Genomic DNA, 23158 nt, shown 5'->3' on the forward strand with positions numbered 1-23158 from the left:
GTATACCCCACTCAACCTAAGCGAGGCGCCCCCTCCCGCCCAGACAGCACAAGAAACGAAGCTAGAAAGATGGGCAAAGAAGACACTCCATGGCAGACACTACAATGACCTCCATCAAGATCACATCAATAACATTGCTTCCAATGCATGGAAGCAATGTTGTCGATCTTCCCTGAGACAGAAGGATTCAGGCTGGCCATCTCAAACCAGTTAATCAACATAAGAAACTATAGAAAATACATCACAAGGGAGCCAGGAATATCAGATGACACATGTCGACGATACCATCTGGCCACAGAAACGATCCAACATATCACCGCGGGGTGCAAGGTGATCACCCAGACTGAGTACACTTATATACACAACCAAGTAGACAGGATAATACAGCAGAATCTAGTGAGGAAATGCCAGTTGACCAAAGAAAGTGTACCATACTATTAGTACGAACCCCAGGCAGTACTAGAGACCCAACTCACAAGCTGTACTAGGACCATGCCATAACAGTGGATAAGACAATCCCTGACACAACAGGCTGGACATAACCCTTGTGGACAAGATGGAAAAGGCTACCTAGCTGATTGACATAGAGATGCCCAACACTAGCAATGTCCAGAAAACCCATGAGAAAAAAATTAGGAAGTACACGAACCTGAGACATAAGGTCAAGGAGATGTGGCATATGCAAGAGGTTACGACCATCCCGATCATTGTGTGCACCACCGGTATGGTGCCAAAGACCCTACCTAGCAGCCTAGCAGTAAAAGGTCTTCCAGAGAACATCTAAAAGGAAGTCCAGAAAGTCGCAATCCTGAACATCTGTAGGATAGCCAGAGAGTTCCTCGACCAACAGTAACACCAGACATTACAAGCACCCTGTGTACTTGGTAGCAGTACCCATCATGGAGTGTAATCTCCCAATCAGGGAGAGATAATATAAGAGCAATAATAATAATAATGGCCGAACAGCAGAAAGGATGCAAGCGGAGGAACAATTAACCATAACTGCCACAGTTATGGATCAAGGCTACAAGAAGCACTGCAACCTATACACGGCCTACATCAATTACTGCAAGGCCTTTGACTCCATATCTCATAGCTGGCTAATAGAGACCCTGAAGATCTACAAGGTCAATCTGATAGTGACAAACTTCCTAGGAGTAAGAATGTCGAAATTGAGTACCACCATTAAGGTCGAGAACATCACAAACAGACCAATCCCCATCATAAGTGTAATCTCTAGGGGATAAACTCTGAGCCCACTGTGGTTCTGTCTAGCACTCAACCCGCTATCCACCATGCTTAACGGAAGCAAGTATGGATATAATCTCAAAGAAGGAAGGAAGAACCTGTACACAATCACCCACCTGATGTACATGGATGACATCAAGCTCTACACAGCAACCGAGAATCAACTCCAGCAACTACTCCGGATTACCAAAGAATTCAGCAAGGACATCAGAATGGAATTGGTCTAGAAAATGCAAGACTCAGACACTGCACCAGGGAAAATTAGTCGGCCAAAACTACCAGCTGCTGACTGGTAAAGAGATCAAAGCTATGACAGAAGGAGAGACCTACAAACACCTAGGGATGATGCAGGCTCAGCAGTTAGAGCACATGGAAATCAAGTAGTGCCTGACCGAAAAATATCATTAGAGACTCAGAAGCCTGCTTTTTTTTTTTTTTTTTTTTGTAGTTCTTGGTGCATAGGCTTCTGTGGCCATAATGCAACTCCCAAGGTTTTTTGCAGTACTTTGATCCAAGCCTGAGGCGGGAATCGAACCTGCGACCTTTGTGTTGCCAGGCAGGCACTTTACCCACCCAGCTAGCCCGGTCGGCAGAAGCCTGCTGAAAGCAAAATTGAATGGAGGGAACACAGTTAAAGCCATAAACACCTTTGCAGCTCCAGTACTAACATACTCCTTTGGGGTCATAGATTGGACTAACACCGAGCTAGAGAATATCATGCGAAAAATGAGAACAATGATGACCAAGAGCCACCAACACCACCAGATGTCAGCAGTGGACAGACTAACAATAGCTTGGAAAGAGGAAGCAAGGGGCCTGTTAGACCTGATTGAGCAACAGAAAACAGCGATAGTTAACCTGAAAGATTATTCGAGAACAACACAGCACCACTCCACCAGGCCATAGGGAAGTTAGATAAGCGGTATACCCCCACTCAACCTAAGCACGGAGCCCCCTTCTGCCCAGACAGCACAAGAAACAAAGCTAGAAAGATGGGCAAAGAAGACACTCCATGGCAGATACTATAATTTGACCTCCAACAAGATCACATTGATAACATTGCTTCCAATGCATGTCTCGCAAGTGGGATGCTCTTCCCTGAGACTGCAGGATTCATGCCGGCCATTAAAAACCAGGTAATCAACACCAGAAACTATAGAAAATACATTGCAAAGGAGCCCAGAATGTCAGATGACACATGTCGACGATGCCAACTGGTCTCAGAAACGATCCAACACATCACAGGGGAATGCAAGGTGATCACTCAGACTGAGTACGCTTGTAGATACGATTATAGCCAGGATAATACATCAGAAGCTAGCGAGGAAATACCAGCTGACCAAAGTGTACCATACTACAAATACGAACCCCGGGCAGTACTAGAGACCCAAACTCACAAGCTGTACTGGGACTGCGCCATAATAACGGATAAGACCATCCCGTACAACAGAATGGATATAACCCTTGTGGACAAGATGGAAAAGGCTACCTACATGATTGACATAGCAGTGCCCAACACTAGCAATGTCCAGAAAACCCATGAGGAAAAAATTAGGAAGTACACGAATCTGAGACATGAAGTCGAGGAGATGTGGCATATGCAGGAAGTATCGACCATCCCGATCATTGTGTCAACCACCAGTATGGTGCCAAAGACTCTACATAGCAGCCTAGCAGCAATATGTCTCCCAGAGAACACCTACAAGGAACTCCAGAAAGTCGCAATCCTGAACACCTGTAGGATAGTCAGAGATTTCCTCAATCAACAGTAACACCAGACATTACAACCACCCTGTGTACTTGGCAGCAGTACCTGTCACGGAGTGGAATCCCCCAATCAGGGAGAAATAATATAACAGCAACAACAACAACAATAATAATAATAATAATAAAAGGACATGATAGCCCAGTGGTTACGACACTGGACTACCAGCCCAATGGACATGGGCTCGAGTCCTGCTTTGTCGGAAGCTAAGGTGGCCCCATCATGCTGCGAGATCAGTATAATAATAATAGTAATAAATTAGAATAATAATAATAATAATAATAAAATGAAAAAGGTCAAGAACATCACAACCACACCAATCTCCATCAGGAGATAAATCTTTCAAGGAGATGCCCTGTGGTTCTGTCTAGCACTCAACCTGCTATCCACCATGCTCAACAGCAGAAAGCATGTATATAACCTCAAAGAAGGAAAGAAAAACCTGTACACCCTCACCCACCCGATGTACATGGATGAAATCGAGCTCTATGCTGCAACCGAGAAACAGCTCCTGCAACTAAATCGGATCACCAAAGAGTTCAGCAATGATATCAGGATGAAATTTGGACTAGACAAATGCAAGATCCACAGACTGCATCAAGGGAAATTAGTCAGCCAAAACTAAGAACTGCAGACCGGTAAAGATATCAAAGTCATGACAGAGGGAGAGACTTAAAATTCCCTGGGAATGATGCAGGCTCAGCAGTTACAGCACAAGGAAATCAAAGATGTCTGACTGAAAAACACTACCAGAGACTCAGAAGTCTGTTGAAAGCAAAGCTGAATGGAGGGAACACAGTTAAAGCCATAAACACCTATGCGGTCCCAGTGCTAACATACTCTTTCAGGATTATAGATTGGACTAACATTGAGCTGGAGGATATCATGAGAAAGACAAGAACAATGATGACCAAGAGCCACCAACACCACCTGAAGTCAACTGTGGAGAGACTGACAATAGCTTGGAAAATGGGAGGAAGTGGCCTAATAGAGCCCATCAAGCAACAGAAAACAGAGATAGCTAACCTGAGGAATTTCTTCCAGAAAAACACAGCAGCACTCTACAAGGCCATAAAGATAGACAAGTGGGGGCATACCACACTCAACCAAAGCAAGGAGTCCCTCCCACCCAGATGGCACAAACGAAGCTAGAAATATGACCACATAGATAAAACTGCTTCCAATGCAAGGCTCAAGAGTGGATGCTCTTCCCAGAGACTGAAGGATTTATGCTTGCCATCCAAGACAAAGTAATCAACACCAGAAACTATAGAAAATACATCACCAAGGAGCTCGGAGTGTCAGATGACACATGTCGATGATGCCCACCTTGGCCTCAGAAACAATCCAACACATCACTGCAGAATGCAAGGTGATCACCCAGACAGAGTACACTCGTAGACACGACCAGGTAGCCAGGATAATGCACATCAGAAGCTAGGAAGGAAATGCCAATTGATCAAAGAAAGTGTACTATATTACAAGTACAAACCCCAAGCAGTACTAGAAATCCCAACCCACAAGTTGTACTGGGACTGCGCCATAATAATGGACAAGAAATAAAGCACAAAAGACAAGACATAACCCTTGTCAACAAGAAGAGAAAGGGCACCTATGTGATTGAGATAGTGGTGCCTGCTACTGGCAACCTCCAGAAAACACATGAGAAAAAAATCAGGAAATACACGAACCTAAGCCAGGAAATCAATGATATGTGGCATATGCAACAAGTAACGACCATCCTGATCATCATGTCAACCACCAGTATGGTGTCAAAGACCCTACATAACAGCCTAGCAGCAATAGGTCTCCCAGAGAACACCTACAAGGAACTCCAGAAAGTCACAATCCTGAACACCTGTAGGATAGTTAGAGTTCCTCAACCAAAAGTAACACCAGACATAACAACCACCCTGTGTAATCAGCAGCAATATCCATCACACATTGGAACCCCCTAGTCAGGGAGAAATAATATAAGAGCAATAATAATAATAATAAAAGCATATGTATAGGAAATTTAATTGTTTAAAACTTAATATATTAAAACTTGTCATCTCGTTTTTACTACATACATTATACCACTAAAAGACATGAAATCACAATTTTTTTTGTGATTTTTACAGATGTAAAAAGCATAATGATGAACAAAAATGAATTCTTAATATCACGTTGGCCCTTTTTTGCTTCAATTTTAGCCTACAACTCATAAACTTATGTAATTAACTAGTCAGTATATGAATTATAAGTAAGCTAATCCATAATTAGCTAGCACTTAGTACCAGGAAGAATTCAATTAACAGATGATTTATTGATATTTACAGATAAGGCAACATGTATACATAATAAATTAGCTTTCAGTGCTAAATATCGTTGGCATTCCTACAGAAAATTCCAGAATTAAATGGCCAGGAATGATATATCCTCCCTTAACTTCGAACATCAGTGCTAAATACTAATTTCTAACATACTAACCAAAAAATATAAGTTGAAAGTTAATTAAAGAACTACAGGTTATTATATATACAGATATCAGATAGAATATAAAAAAAAAAGTCACACTGCCATTATGAAAACATTTTCAAGAGAACAGAATCACACGTTAGTGATAGATACAGGAGATGACAATTAAGAACTTTCATGTTGTATGTATATTATATAAAGCCTGGTTAAAAATTCAAGCTTAATTTTCAATTACTGTCAATCATATACATTATTATCATCATTATATCACCCACCCCTTGAAATATATCATCATTATATTGCCCGACTCTTAGAAAAACAGTGTGTATTTTTATTTCACGCAGTGAAATAAGAAATGGCAGATTATATAAAAAATGATAAGCAGAATATATAAAAGCTGATAAGCAAAATATATAAAAGACGATTAGTCAGTGTTCAGATGCAAATGATGTTGCATATAATTTACTGTACATATGGGCCAAATCTGTCCTGCAACAGAATTGTGATTTTCAGAAAACTGAAAATGATTTAATTTTAGTGTCAACCCTATTTTCATTTACTGTTGGAAGTGCTGAATGAAACTATACGAAGTGCTGCAATTAAAGAATTTGATTTGATTTGAAGAATTTGTAATTGAAGAATGAAGAATTTGAAGTGCTGGTCAAGTCATCACATGTGGACATTGTTGGAATATCAGAGACATGATGTCACACAGATATAAGGAATGTAGAATTTGAATATGGGGAGTACAATGTGTATAGAAAGGACAGACAGGAGAGGGAGGAGGGGTTATGCTATTAGTTAAGAAACACATAAAATCCAAGGAAGTACAGCCAGTTGACATGGCCAGTGCAATATTAAGTCAGTTTACTGTGACGTGTTTAGTGTAGCACTAAAAAAAGAAAAAATGAGAAGTGTGTTACAGGCCTAATGAGTACAACAAACAACTGCACAGAGAAATTGAGTGGACCAATAAATAAGAATGTCTTATAATGGGAGATTTTAACTATCCAGATATTGATTGGAACTTGTGTTTTGGTCACTTGCACACTAGCCAGACTTTTATGGATTTATTGGATGACTGTTTTCTACAGCAGCGGGTTTGAGAGGCAACCAGAGGGACTAATGCTCTTGATCTGATTATCAGCAGTAATTATTCAAGCATTAAGAATCTGCAGATAAAGGAACCACTAGAAGGAGTGATCACAGTGTACTGGTGTGGGATTTACTTAAAGATGTAACTACCATCAAGGCTAAAGGGAGGTGTTTTTTGCTTTTGTAAAGGTTTTTTTTTGATTTTTTTTGATTTGGTAGTTGTTGGCGCATCGGCTTCTGTGGCCATATTGCACCTCCCAAGGTTTTTGCAGTACTTTGATCCAAGCCCGAGGCGGGAATCAAACCCGTGACCTTTGGGTTGCCGGGCAGGTACTTTACCCACTCGGCTAGCCCGGTCGGCCTTTTGTAAAGGTAACTACAATAGTTTCAGACAGCTTTTAAATTCTATACAGTAGGACCAACTGGTTATGTTACCAACGGTAAATTCTAAATGGGAAGCATTCAAGGAATTAACCATGGAAGCTACTAGGCTTTTAATACCAACTGAGAAATACTCTTCAAGGTTTAGGCCTAAATGCATGTCAGATGAACTAATGAGACTCATGGCAGAAAATAAAAATGCATGGGATGCACATAAATTATCAGACACCACAGAAGTCTATAGTAGATATAATCTAGTCAATAATCAAGTCACAAAGGAGGTTAGGCAAGCAAAGGCAGATTACAAAAAATCTTTGGAAAGATGCAAAAAAGATGCAAAGGAAAACAACAAAGACTTCTTTACTTATATAAATTATAGAAAGAAGGGGATGAATCAAATTGGTCCACTTGATATTAATGGTTCAACTGTTGATGACGCTGCTCAGATAACTGACAAACTGAATGAGTATTTTGCATCTACATTCACACATGAATTGAGAAATTCCTCATTTTTAATTTACACTTAAGCTAAAATCATGCTTCAGACTAGAGCAGCAAACCAAAAAGTTCAGAGCTGTAGTAATGCTTTAGCTGGGATGTGGGGAAAACTGTCCTTGGAAGTTCTCTTACAAATCAGTTTTATAGTTTACACTACTTGTTGCACATTTGTGAAGCTATCTGTAGTAGGACATTACAGCCAAAAGGGATGGATTTGTATGTTTTTTTTATAAAGAATATGAGGAGATTGTGCCAATTCAGTATTCTGAAAAGAGATTATGGGAACTTGAAGCACTCATCAAGCCCTCAGATGCCAGCTCAATGCTTAACCCTATGCTCATGTATAAGACAACAGAGAGGCGCCTCCAAGAGCAGAAAAACATTGGTCTAATGATATTAAGAATAGTAGATCTGAGGAGTTACTTACAGGTACAGGACAATGTTAAGAAAAAGTCCAGGGTTAGTGGTTAGTAATTATCATTAGTAACACAACCCAGACACTCAGGGTGTGTTACTCACTGCAGGAAAAATAGTATTAAATTCATATTTAACACAGTGAAGTATCTTCATTATTTAATATACTTAAAGAATACATGAAAATTATGCATAATAATTCAAATTTATCACGAATGTAGTACCAGTTCATTTTTATGTGAAATTTTAATATTTCTTAATTTTATGAATATAAAATAAATTAAAAATTTAAGTATCTAGAAAGATGTACTTAAATAACACATGCACAAGGGATAAACAGATTAATGGAAATATCTATTCTTTACACAGCAATCCAGCTGTTCTGCATACTTTACTTCCATAATTCTAGAAAAAACTAAAGGAATGAAAATAGTACACATGTAGATTCGAGGAGAGGGAGAGAGAAGAAGAGGTGGGATGATACTAATCAGGCCAATGAAATCCATGGCTCAAGACAACTGCTGTGGTGTTACTAATAAGGAAAAAAAATGTAAAAAATACAAAAATCCCAATGCTCTATAATTGATATGTCCTGAACAGCAATAACCTGCTATATCTACAAGAACTGCTTGTGAATAGCTCCATATTGTTTTAGAAGTACATGGTGTAATACAAGTTTTCCTAGTTGAACTCTGGCACAGTAACAAAATATCATCAGATGAGTGTTTTTTTTATTATGTGCTTTCACAAAAAATGTCTAATGTCTTTACCATGTTCATCTACATATAACAGATCAACCTCAAGTGGTTGAATTTTCAAGAAATATATTGAATTTTTTTATATAAATATTTTTAAAGCCATCCAAAATTTCAACAAAATTGGACAAATGAATGTATATAATAAGCCTCATAGACCATAAACATGGTCCCTAAGGCCTGGCACACAAATTCTTTTGGGTATGATAGGCTAATATCTGAGAGTCTAAAATGCTGATGGAACTGATATTCAGATCCCATTTGTGAACAGAGTGAACCAAATTTTGGCAAAGTCCATTCATTTTGTGACCAAATCTCCTGCTTGCACTTTCATGATAGTGGAATTGTTAGTAGTAGTAGTAATCAAGGAATGTGATGCAAGAAAGCAAGCTTATGTAGCATCAGCCAAAAAAAAAAAAAAATTTCACACATCCATTCCCTCTAAACGTTTGTCCATTAACATTATCATTAGTAAAGGCATATGATGCAAGAAAGCAGCTTATTTGGCATCAGCCAAAAAAAAAAACTTTCTCATTTCACCCATCCAATTACTCCAAATGTTTGTCTAGTTCTGCCATGAATCTATTTAAGCTATCAACTTCTACAACGACAGCTGGAAGTTTATTCCAGTAATCAACCACCCGCTGGCTAAAGGCAAACTTCTGCACATCTATCCTACAACTGTCTTTCCTCAATTTGAATTTATGCCCTCTCAGGCAATTAGCAAGAGGAAGAATCCCATCAGCATTGAGCATGCTCAAACCATTCAATGCCTTATACATCTCAATCAGATCACCCACAGGTGCGGCGACTCCGTAGCCAGGTGGGCAGGGGCAGAAGTGCATAGCACACGCTTCTTGATTAGACCAGGGTTCGAGCCTGTGACCACCAAATACGGAGGATGTGGAAAGGTCAGAGAATGATCACTGCATATCCCTAGAGCAATATGTAGCCTTAGTTGATAATGCTCCTAAAAACCAAATAACAAACAAACAACCCACAGGTGCCTAATCTCCAGACACTGTAATTTGCAAAACTTAAGCCTTTCTTTGTAAGAGCAACCCTTTGTTCCATTCACTAATTTTGTTGCCCTTCTCTGCACTCATTCCAGCAGCTCTACATCCTTCTTAAAATAAGGCCTCCAGACCTGTATACAGTTCTAGTCCAGTTCCTCCTTGAATTTATTTAAGGTATCAACTTCCACAACAACAGATGTGGAAGTTGATATTAACCTTGGGTATACCCCCATATGCAAAGTGAGTAACACTGCACATAGTATACTGGAGGTGACCACCCAGGTGTGAACCAATGTAACCAGTGGTCAAGGTGTGGTGTACATATCATAAAGAATCTAGCCTTCCTGCAGAATATAAATGAAAGTACATTTCAGATGCTTCAGCATACACTGTTTTGGTCACTGGGAACGTTTTATGCCCACTCCCAATTCTCCCTACAGAAATACTGTCTTAAATTTTGGCAGCAGACCTAATCCTTTTCAAAATTTCAGGATTTAGAATATACCAAACTTCATGTGAATAGAAAAATCCATTTCTCCCTTAAGAATTAATGCCATACAAATCTCCCCTTAAGAATTAATGCATACAAATCTCTCCTTAAGAATTAATGCCATACAAATCTCTCCTTATGGCTATCCACAGCTTGAACATCATGTGGTGAAATGTGGTAAATACTTTTTAATTATAATACAAAAGGTCTTAACCCATGAGCTATTTTGATAATCATACATTACCTAACCATATTATTATTATTATTATTATTATTATTATTATTAGCTATATGGGGCAAGGATGCCTGAGGCTTATGCTGCAACAGCAAAAAAAAAAAAAAAAATTCTCTGGTTATCCTGAGAGAGAGAAGGGAATCACCAAGAAAGAGAAGAATGATGATATCCAGCTCAGGACCCTGGATGTGCCAAGCCCATACTCACCAGATGTGAGCCCCCGGGATTCTAAGTAGGGACAGTGTCTGGTTCCAATCTAAGCATCTAAGGATAAATTATCCACACCAATGTAAGATGAGTAGCTTATCATGTATGGATGGGTCTAATTTTGTCTAATATTCATATTCTCTGGAGGGAAATTGCATAATGGTAAATAATTATTTCATTTGGACTGATTATAACCATCTACTGATATAGCATTTTTTTCCAAATGAAAACAATTTCTTTTAGAATGATGATATCCTGCTCAGACTATTCACATTATCTAGAATGAAAATGTTCTCTAAGAAGCACTTTTTCATCTGTTATTCACTAACTATTAAGTGAAGATTTGGCAGCCTTAGTGACTGTATCATTATCAACCTTGTGGAATCTAATGCTATAATTCAGATGAGAAGGGTGTGTGTGTGTTATGGAGGTTTAATGGCGCATAAGCTTCTGGGGCTATAGTGTGCCTCAGATGAGAAGGGATGAAGTAATAATGGCCCAAGGTGACCCCACAATAAGAACAAATTTCCAAACTATGTATAAGCAAAGTGCGAAAGCATCAATAATACATAGCCAAATCTGAATGAACAGAATATTAGCAAAGCGACATCGTTTTAAGTTATATCTCATATTGTGAATACCTTCATAACGAGTTGCCATGATATTGCACTACTTCGAATAAGTAACGCTTCACCTGAGGAGAAGACTAATATTACTTATTCTCAGATGGATACCACCACCACCCAGACGGCACCGTTTCAGGGCTATTTGGCCCTTCTTCGGTGGGTGGTTGCATCACTCGGGTACCTACCCACTCACCGACCAAAGAAGGGCCCTGAAATAGCCCTGAAAAGGTGCCGTCTGAGTGGTGGTATCCATCTGAGAATAAGTAACATTAGTCTTCTCCTCAGGTGAAGCATTACTTATTCGAAGTAGTGCAATATCATGGCAACTCGTTATGAAGGTATTCACAATATGAGATATAACTTAAAACAATGCCGCTTTGCCAATATTCTGTTCACTCAGATTTGGCTATGTATTATTGATGCTTTCACACTATATTTATACATAGTCTAGACTTTTCCATAGCTTGAGGCTTATGCTCTAAACGCTTTATAGAACAAATTTCCATTATTTTTTTATCCTTCATACACATTATGACTAAAAAAATAAATAAACTTATATGAATTACTTTAATTTCTTGCACATGTCAGGAATCTGGGCAGCAATGTGCTTATAATCTGCAGCAATTCGAAGATTTTCCTCTTTCCCTTTCTTATCTTCCATTTCATATTGTGTCCGTAAATCCTTTAATTTATCATAAAGCATGGTGAGTTTCCTTTTTAATTCTGCCTTCATTTGTAAATTTTCCTGTTCTCGTTTTTTTAAAACTTGAAAATTGTATTCTAGCTTTTCTTGATTTAAAAGATAAACAGCTTTCATCTGTTGTAAGTAGAGCTCTAAAGACTAAGGGAGAAAAAAAGATTTTATATTAAATGGCCCACCTTTATTTTATTTATTTGTTTATTTATTTTATTTTATTTATTTGTTTATTTATTTTATTTTATTTTACTCTTAAGAATTATCACTTGAAAAATCTAAACTAAATATACCAAAATCACCATGCAATTATACATCTGAATATAGGAAAGTTACTTTTTTGGTTCAAACAATAAAACAGGGTACACCAAATGCAACAAAACTTTAATTATTTCAAAAGAAACTTCATAGTTCTTTAGAAAAAAAGTTTGTATATTTAAAGCTATGGAAAAAGTAGTGGTAACATAATAGTTAAGATTATTTATCAACCTATCTGTGATTCCTCCAACGTAATTCCTTTTGCATCTATATAACACCTTCACACACATTAGAGATAAAGAATACTAACCTATATCCTGCTCCTTCTAGTTGATCATAAATGTGATGGATGCCAAAGTGTTTTCCAATCCCCTAAATTAGAAAATTCCTATGTGGCACCTGCGTGCCAATCGCAATTTTGTGCCGGGTGCTAATTGAAATTTGGCATCCCCTTTAAAATTTTCTTAATATGTGTATGTAAGTTCAGGTTTTCAGATGCCCCTTGAACGTTGGTGCCCGGGTGCAGTGCACCCCTTGCACCCTCAGGACAGCTAACCTCTGGTGGCAGCCATGCATTACAGTGCAATAAATATAGCAGAATATCATGAAATGCCTCCATCTTCATTAATGTACTGACTAGAAACAATGTTCAATTCAGTAAGTCTGCAGTATTATTATGCATTTACAATTCTGCTATGTGAAACAGCACAACAAGGTATGACACCACTGCAATTACACGCAATTATTGGACAGAGAGACTTGCAGTGGCACCACTTTTTATTCAATGCAATGTAAGTGATGCAGCGAAGAAATTCATCTCCTTGTCTATAGTACCATTTGAGTAACACTGGAAATGTGTACTTATTGCACTTCACACTAAGGGAAGGTGAAGAACCAAGTGTGAAATGATTTGGCTTAACCTGAATAAAAAAGGCATTCACCAATGACAGTTTGATATAGCAATACATCTGCACGTTTTCTGCTAAGCACAAAATGAAATTCATGCTAGGATCACTGTCCATGCTTTGTTAACTTTCTGCAGAGCACTTGCTAATGGCACTTCTACTTCACTAAACCACTATATTGCTTTCTACTAATTGTACTGGCATGCAATATGTCTAGTATGCAAAACAGTAGTGTCACCATTACATTTTCCACAGCTACTGTGTACTAGATAAGACTGTTTGAACCAAAACAACCTATAAAATGTAGGTGTTCATTATATTATATTATTGCAGATATCAATAATTCATTTAGCAATTGCGTTATTCATTGCTCATAAATTGAACATATTATTACAGCAATTCTAGTATTCTACAATACCTCATGAATCAGATCAGTACTTGTCCTTTATGGTTATGCAATGTTATTATATGAGTGATTCTACGTGATTATAGTTTGTATTTGGATATAACAATGGCACCAATAAGAGGATGTTAGAAAAACCAAAAGAAATCAAGCACAGCTTACTGATGGAAAGAAACAGCTTCCTCACTGAACAGACCATTTGGCACTTCCGTACTGAGTGAATGGATTGTCAAACTCACCACCCATCAGGTGGTGTGACAAATAAAATTGGCTGTGTACTTCTGAAGCTCTTCATAACAGGTTAGTTTTTGAAATAATTTTGAAGGTTTTTTATTTTAATATACTAAACTGTAGTTAATATATAGTTTGAAGTCCTAGTCGTGTAGATTAGTTAATTTTTGTATTTAGATAAATATTTGGAAAGCTACAGCTTAATATTCAGATAGCCTTTGCTATCGATATTTTGGCGGGAATGTCATAACTTTCATTCAGTAACTTAAATTTAACTTCTTCAGTAGGCACCTCCATAGCCAGGTGGGAAGGAGCAGCAGTGCATAGCACATGCTTCTTGATTAGACCAGGGTTCGAGCCTGTGACCACCAAATACGGAGGATGCGGAAAGGTCAGGGAATGACCAACGCATATCCCTGGAGCAATATGGTCTTAGCTGCTAATGCTCCTAAAACCAAATAACAAAAAAACTTCTTCATTGTTTAAAGTTTTGTGAGCAGTTTAATTTCTGCAATATTTTGTTAATATAAATTCTGTATTATATTGTAAATTTAAATTTTGTAAGTTTTGTAAAGTTTAAATTTACTTCAAATTTTTTTTAAAAATTTAATTTTAACTTTTCTTTTGTAAAACTAAATCAATTTAAAATAATATAAACTTTAATGCACCTCCTTTTCTTATTCAATCGCCTCAATTTAAAAATAAAGCTTATTAATTTATTTCAGTACAGCTTATTTTTACTTTTAGGAATGAAATTATTATTTTCTCAATTATCCATTTTCCTCAAATTAACATTAAGCTCCTTCAAAAATGTAAATTCAGTTTCATTGTATATTGTATATATAGTGTTTCTTAATTAAGAATACTCCTCCGAGGGATGTTGTCATTTAAGAGGTTCTTGGTGCACCAAGTACACTGGTTATAATGTGCCAAATACATAATATAAATACTAATATTGTGTATATTATGTCTGCCAACTGAGTTCTTGTGGGCCTACTTGAATGTTGTGTGGATGATAATTTTAGAGGTAAAATCTAAATTGAATCTAATCAACATGTCATAAAACAACACTTTATTTTGTTATAAAATAACACACAATTGTAAATGATCTCTAGCATATGCCACAAGCAAAAAAAAACAATAATCCTATTATTTAATTTACTCCTGATCAAACCTTTCATACACTGGTCAGATTCCCATGTAGATGTATGGTCTCAGGACTTTAAAACTAAATCTCTCTCTCTCTCTCTCTCTCTCTCTCTCTCTCTCTCTCTGTGTGTAGAATGCTATATTTCTTTATACAAACAATGTAAAGAAAGAACAAATCCAACAGATCTACATCATTGTGACATAACTATTACTTTAGGTGGAACAATTATCTCTTTGTCCATACTACAAAAATTCCCGTGCATCATAGATTAAACATTAAGTGCTGTTCTAGTAGCCTGTCTACACAGCTGAGACAACCTATAGTCAGATTGTACAATTACTCCAAGTCTTTTTCAGTGAAAATTGCCTCAAGTTTGCAGCATTCCAATAATCAGATAAACTGAGATTACCATTACTCAAATGTGTAACCTTACTTTACATTTCCCAATATTAACTGCCATTTTTCAGATAAACTAAATATTTTATCTGGATCTTGTTGAAGTAGCATTTATTGCAAGGAGACCAAGCTTATTTGGAAATGGCAGCAGAAACAGTTGACTTTTCTGGATCTTGTTGAAGCCTACATTACCACTGAAGCCTATTATTGTATCATCAGAAAATTTCAATGCTAAACCTGTTATGACTTCATAATGTCATTAACAAATATCAGAAACAACAAGGGGCCAAGTAGTGAACTCTATGGAACATCACTTGTGACTCTGCTCCACTCAGAGTAATAGTCATTTATTTGTAATTACTCTATTGTTTAATCAAGATTATATCAAAGGCCTTACTAAACATTATATATAGTACGTAAAAACTTTTCCTTCATCTACTTCTTTTTAATTATCTCATAATAATTTATCAGATTACTTAAATAATGCTTCCTTGAACAAGATGATGCTGTATTTCTTACATAATTTGATTTTTGTTCAAATGCTACTGCAACATATCTTTAATTGTGGATTCCATAATATTCCATGACAAAAAAAAAAATAATAAGAAATAAAAAAAATTTTTTTAAATAAAATAATCGCTTCTCTTACTGAATATAATTGATAGTGAAAAGTTATATAAATAATTATATAACATTTGGTGAGCCTTACTGAAATAATAATATTCAGTTGAATTGATAAAAAACAGAGCTACAGGGCTCGATAACTTCTATGTTGTAACAATATATTTAAAAAGAATAAGTGATTACCTCAATCTTTTGTGTAGAATGCTTCTAGTCAATGCTCTCCAAATGTAAATGAATAAGATAAACAAATTAAATAATTTAATAAATCATCTTGTTCACAGGTTGTTATTTCCAACCTGTGAACAAGACAATTAGCCGAAAATCTTAGTCTGCTAGGAAGGAAAGTACAGTAAAATTTTGTTTAATGTGTTCATCCAAATTTCATAGTCTTGATTCTAATTATTTATCTCTGTAATCAATTTTCCATTTTTTAACTGTTTTAATTTTCTGACACAATGTCTTCTCGCACTCATAGTTTCGTTGGGTTGGTTTGACGTGTTTTGGGATCGTGTTGAGTCCTCGGCTTTCGGTTCCATGGTGCATTGGATCATTCATGGCTCTGTGAGTGAAAGAATTCATTAAATTATTTTATTTGTTTATCTTATTCATTTACATTTGGAGAGCACTGACTAGAATCATATTAATTGGAAATATTGGACATTAATTAGACATCGAAGAAGGAAAAAGAGGGATAATAGTGCCACCTTATGAATAAATTCATTGACTGAAGATATAATAACTACTTTTGCGAATCTAATGAATAATATATATCTGTTTATATACATAGACGACCTCTGGAAACCAAGCTAAAACCAGTTATAATCAGCCTTCTGCACTAAGCGCGGCTCTGCTGTAGTCACCTTTCCTCTTCAAGCGCATCTTGTGGGATACATGATGACCCTTCCTATGATTAAAGCCAGCCTCTTTCAAAATTAGCCATGTGGCGGGCAATGGCATACCACCACATTATCTGATGCCACAGAAACCATAACAAAACCAATTCCAAAAACTGCTATTAAAGGAAGACCTGCAACTAGGTGGAAGGATGGGATCAGTGAAATTTTGGGCATGACATTTTGCGATACCACTAGTATAGCACATGACTGATGCAGTTGGAGGAATTTTTTGGTGGCCACAACAGCTCCTCATGGAACTATGTGACTGGAAGAAGAAGACTAGAAGCATTCTATGCAAACGATTGAGGTAATCTCTTATTCTTTTTAAATTATAGTTGAATATTTTTAAAGCAATCATTTATTCCAAGAAAACCTTTAAAACTATTTAATGGATAAACTTTTGATAACAGTATTATTATTTTATTTAATTAAGCTCCATCGTGTGATTCAGATTATCAATTTTATTTAAATTGAAAAACTGCTCTTGATATCACTAATTTAAATGCAGTAATTGTTAATATCTAAATTTTATATTAATAATGTTGGTAGAGAGTGAGGAATAAGTAATTTATCATTATAAAAAAATACAGGTAATCAATTATTTCTGGGTACATAAAGTCAAAACCATTGTGAAAACTACTTGAAGTGCTTTATGACATTTTCTGAATCTCAAAAAAAAATAAAATAAAATATTGCATTGTTGCAATTTACTTACTTAATTTGTTATATAATAAAAACAGTTTCAGATTAAAAAATAAATAATTTTTACTGTATGAACAACAGCAAACACAATATTTTAAGGGAATAAAGAAATTACACCTCTTTGTCCTAGGAAATAGGACAAAGAGGCACTCTAATGACTCACTACAATTATTACTCTGAGTTCAAGATGAATTCTCACAACTATCAAGTAGCATGGAATTATGGTATTTCATTCAAATATGCTGAATTCTAATAGCATATAATGGAAATAAAACAAATTTATTTTACTAAAATGAAATATACCATCTAGCCAGCAGAAATAATAAAACTGAGGTTGCAAGTAAATGATACATACATGGAGATCATTTTCTAGTTTTCGTCTCAAAATAATATATTCTTCTGTGTCCAAAATTTGAGCTCGATGGAGGCATTCCTCATGCTGATTTCTTTGTTTTTCAACTGCCTTTAAATATCCAATCTAGAAAGAATAATAGATACAAGTGATCCTAAGATAATAAAAAATTTAGTTTGAAATGTGATGTCTTTCTTCATGATTTAACTTGACTAATTTGGTTAATGAATTAGATAGTGTTTTATATTATGTAATGAAAAACCTATTTTTTTTTAAAAATTGCATCAATACAAAACTAAATGTACAAAACACACATACACTCACACATGTGTACACCTGCACTTGTGCACAATAATTCTTTTGTGTTAACTGAGGGTGAAACAGGGTACAAGACCTGGGCCTCTGTCTTGTGAAGCCTTTAGCTTGACAATGCAACAATTGCATAGTACATGTCAAACTCAGTCTTCTTGAAGTTATTCAGTTGAGAAGTTCTGTGCCAGTGTCATACAGTTGGATCCCTAATCTCCTCCAACCATTACTTTTTTCAATCCACTGAAACTCAAGATTTCAGAAATTTTGATCAAATGATGGGGGGAAATGCAGTTTGTTTATGCTTGATCAACAATAGTCTGATTTTCACAGATGTGGAATACATAAATGCATGTCACATTGGAATGTATAAGCACTTTAACAGCTATAGAGAAATAGTACTCACGATGTACAATTTATCATATAGTTTCAAAAATGCAAATACGTGCTTGTAAAAAATTGTATGGCCCAGAGATTCTTATTTTTTATCATGCTTTTAAACGATTTAGACTTTATCCTCAAGGATGTTAATGCAAAAGACTAATTTAATCCCCCCTACTGCGGTTGCTCCCAATATTTTTCTCTTTGTGAGCCAACTGAATAAATTTCTGCAGCCAGCCCCCTCAAGCAATAATAGTAACAATTTATGCCACTGAGGAAATAACTGTCATAAATTTAAACATTTTGTAAAATTGATTAAAAAAAGGACATGATTAAAATAATTCTAATTTAATTATTATATTTAATTACTGTTGTAATTAATTAATATAATAAAACAATGATATAATAAAATGTCAATTTAAAGTGTTAAAATGTACAAAGGGATAATCACCTCCTTATCCCTGCTAGCAAAATATCTGTATATCATTGACAAAATCCCATGAACTGTCCTGGAAGCATGTCTGCAATGCTCAGAGAATTTCATGTGTGACTGCACATTTACCCACAGGCCTTTTTCATTCTTCACTACTTTGAGTGTAGTACCACAAAGTTGATAAGTTACTCTGGGGTTACTGCTACCCATGTGCAGTACCTTGCATTTGTCAATGTTAAACTTCAACCGTCATTTCTCAGCTCATCGATCCAATTTTCTTCAATCTTGTTGCAGTGGCTCACCCTGATGACTGTCGTTAATCACCCTGCCAACTTTTGTATCATCTGCAAATTTATACATTAAGACTGATATACCTTCATCAATATATCTTCATCAGTATCAATAATAAATATTTAAAACAACAATGAACCCTGGGGAACTCCACTAATAACATAAGTCCACGAAGAGCAGTGGCCATTGATAACCACTCTCTGTCTTCTTTCACTTAACCATCCCTTTATCCATAGCAGTACTTGCCCTTAATGCCACATTGCCCCAGTTTGTACAGCAATCTTTTATGTGCAACAGTATCAAAAGGCTTTCTGAAATCCAAGTATATAATATCAAAATAATTTTTTGCATCCAGTTCCTTGGTCCATGCATCATAGTAACCTATCAGACTGGTCAGACAAGACCTCTCCCTTTGGTAAATCCATGCTGTGATTGCAGTATAATTGCATGCCTGTCCAAATGGTCCTGAATTACTTCTTTATCCAGTGATTTCATTATTTTCCCTGGAACAGCCATTAAGCTAATAGGTCTGTAATTACTCATGTCACCTTTTGATCCCCCTTTATGAATTATGGGTAAGGGTTTGCTTAATATAACCTCCCTTAATATAACTGGATAGATATCATCTGCTCCAGGTGCCTTTTTTATGTCCATCCTAAACAATTTCTCCTCCACTTTTCTTTCAGTTATCACAAAGTCATTTAGCTCCTCCTTAGAGTTTGATAAACTTCTGCAAAATCCCTTCCCTAAAGAATTCCTCATGTGTGAATGTAGATGAAAAATGCCTATTCAATTTGTCTGTGACCTGAGTAGGGTCATCAACAGTTAACTCATAGACACCAAGTTGCCCAATGTGATTCAATCCCTTCCTTCTACTGCTAACATATGCATAGAAGTCTTCTGCCTAAGTACTTTTTCTTTCCATTCTTTGTGAGACTTCTCACAATGTGCCTTAGCTTGCATAACCTCCTTTGTGACTTGATTACAGACTAATTTATATCTACCTTAGGCTTCTGTACCACCTGACAATTTATACGCACCCCATGCACTTTTCTCCTCTGCCAAGTGTGTCAATAGTTCATCTGACATCCATTTAGGTCTAAGCCTTGAACAATATTTCTTTGTTGGTATGAAAAGCCTAACAGCTTCTTTGATTACTTCCCATTTAGAATTTGCTGTTGGTAACATCATCAGTTGGTCCCACTGCATACAATTTAAAAACTGTCTGAGACATCTATAGTCACCCTTTACAAAAGCAAAAGCTTTTTCCTTTACCCTTGGCAGGGTCACATTCAGGGATATTCATGTGTTGTTGTGGCAGACCCCAGGGTTTCCCCCATAAGCCACTATTGTACTTCTTGTGTTGAAGCTTACGCCAAAACTGGCCATTTGTGTGTGTAGTGTGATGGGCGTGTAAGTGTTATGATGTGTTCTGTTGTTATGTTATTGACCAGTGCCTGGCTCTTAGCAGGTGAGAAGCAGTAACACCTGATCACTACATACCACAATCCCCACCATGTGGAGGCGGCCAGGATCAACTATCTCCTGTTGGGCAAGCCCAGGGCATAAAACCTAAGAGTGCCCGAAAAAGAAAATGAAGTGGAAAAGGAGGAATACAGAGGGAAAAGTCTGGGAGCTGGGGAGGTAAATGGATAGAAAAGAGGAGAATCAACAGAGGGACTCTCCAATAATTAGAAGTGAGAAGAAGTAAAGCAAGAATAAAGTAGGAAGAAGTGGAGAAGTGGACTAACTTCTCTAACCATGGGAACCTATCCCATGGAAAATCCCATCCTAGGAACTAGGATCAGTAAAACTTCTTAATTTACAGTTTGCCTAACCCTTTGTAGGCAGAACTTCTTCAGTTGTTGAAGAAATAATTGATTTTCTAACAAAAAACACAGTGAAAGCAAATTCCACGAATTCTGAAAAGCTCCACAGAAAGGCAATATGTGCAATATCCTCTTCAGGAACACAGCAGAATATACACTATGTACAAATACGTCCAATGTAATGCCAGGGTAATGCCATAACCTGGCCCAATAAATAAAAGGTTTCAGGGTTAACACAAAAGTAATGTACATGTCCAAATCCTAGATGAGATCACATTAGGCAGGGTTCTAAATTATGATATTTTAAAAAGTTCTTGTCTAAATACGAGTTCTAAGAGAGCCAAAAAAGTCTAAGATAATCATCCAAGACAGTTAATAACAGAGTTACTAGGAAATGTCTCTAATATGAAATGTCACAGTGATATTCACTCGCAAAGAAATATTAATTCCAAAAATTCTAAAACGCTAAAGGCCAAACACTATCTCGATGAGTAGATCAAAATTCCTTATACAGTAAATACCTATTCTGCTGAAAACAATTCCACACCAAGAACAAGTCTATTATAAAATCCAGGAAAGTGTAGCACTTAATGATGCTAATCAGTTGCAACTATAGAATCCAATCAAAGATGAGAGATATTTCTTTCCTAATCCAATAAAGGATCCAAGAAATCACAGGAACAGCAAAACTAGGACCTAATTTTGTTTCTTCTTTTAAATGCACAAGAAGCAAACACATTCAAAACGTTAAAAGCTGTCTGAGATTCAACCAGAATTTTATTGTTGCTGGAGTCTAAGTTAGAAACTACACTAAGTAGGTCACGTCAAAGATTGTTATAATAATGACATTGATGAAGAATATGGTTAACAGTTTCTTCCTGGCCACACAAACAAGATGTTGTTGGTGAAGGTCCCAGTTTGTGAAGTTTAGTATTTATACTTCCGTGTCCAGTTAATATAAACATACTATATAAGCCTGGCAAAAACCACTTTAACTCCTCCTTTTTAATTTCCCTTGCTACAGGCAGAAAGTCCCTTGTGACTGCACCAATATCAGATGAAGACCACTCCTGCTGCCATTTTGCAATAAAAATTTGCCTTAATCTTGTCTTCTCTGTCTTAATGGGAGCACTTAGATCTAATTGGATGTCATCATAGGTCAATGGTATTTTCTTCATAAGGTGATACTTAAGGTAGCAGTACTGAACTTCAAAATGGACAGGTAGTTTCCCAAGAAAAACCTAAAGAGCCATGGTGGAGGTAGTTTGACAAGCACTTAACATGGTCAGGAGGGCAGCCCTCTGTGCTTGTAACAGTTGTTTTACTACAGCAACTTTATTGGCTCTAAAGCCCCATGCGCCAGCTCCATAAAAAATTATCGACAAAAACACACAATTATAAGGAAGTCATAAGGTTTGATCTCTAAGATCCCAATCTTGTCTTGTTATCTGTTTAATTTGGTTCAGGAACAATTTAGCCTTTTCTTTAACATACTGAACATGTGGTAGAAAACTGAGAGCATCGTCAATATAAATGCCTAAGTATTTGGTCTTCGATAAGTACTTAATGGCTTGTTCCCTATATTTAATAATTGGAGGTCTTCCATGGTCAAGCTTTCTCTTAAGCAACATCTGAAATGTTTTTGCAATAGAAACCTGCAATTTATGTGTTGAAGGCCAGTTGGAGAGTTCCAACAGCACAGCATTTGCTGATTCTTCAAGGTTTTTCCTAGAAATTACCCTGGATTAATATTGTAAGATTGTCAGCGTATGCGATCATATGAATAGCTGGAAAACTTTTAACCAACCAGGAATCGAAAACCAGATTCCAGCACAAGGGACCAAGAATTAACCCTTGTGGACATCCCTTTACCCTTGACAATAATTATGTATTTAATTAATTCCACATTAAATTCCACACTTTAATTAATTCCACATTAAATTCCACACTTTAATTAATTCCACAATAAATTTCACACTGTGAACGCTGCCACCCAGTGGGTCTTTTACCAGGAGATTCTTAAAGATGCCGCTGTAGAAAAGTCATACCAGTCATCCAAGAAATCCACAAAAGTGCTTGCTAGTGTGTGTGAGTGACAAGTCAACTGGATGCAG

General features: G+C 36.5%; 1 protein-coding gene across 1 annotated transcript in view; it reads right to left on the reverse strand.

Annotated features, from left to right (window-relative positions):
• LOC150076975 (dynein regulatory complex protein 1) overlaps positions 1-23158 on the reverse strand; it is a 114271-nt gene that overhangs the window by 38459 nt on the left and 52654 nt on the right. Inside the window, exons 10-11 of the mRNA XM_090385746.1 lie at positions 17805-17927; positions 11757-12031 (exon numbers count right to left, since the gene is read on the reverse strand). Of these exons, the coding sequence (XP_090241872.1) occupies positions 11757-12031; positions 17805-17927 (398 nt within the window). The remainder of the gene's footprint in view (positions 1-11756; positions 12032-17804; positions 17928-23158) is intronic.

This window comes from Mastigoproctus giganteus, chromosome 12 (assembly GCF_048544385.1).
Source record: "Mastigoproctus giganteus isolate SK-2022 chromosome 12, ASM4854438v1, whole genome shotgun sequence".
NCBI lineage: Eukaryota > Metazoa > Arthropoda > Arachnida > Uropygi > Thelyphonidae > Mastigoproctus > Mastigoproctus giganteus.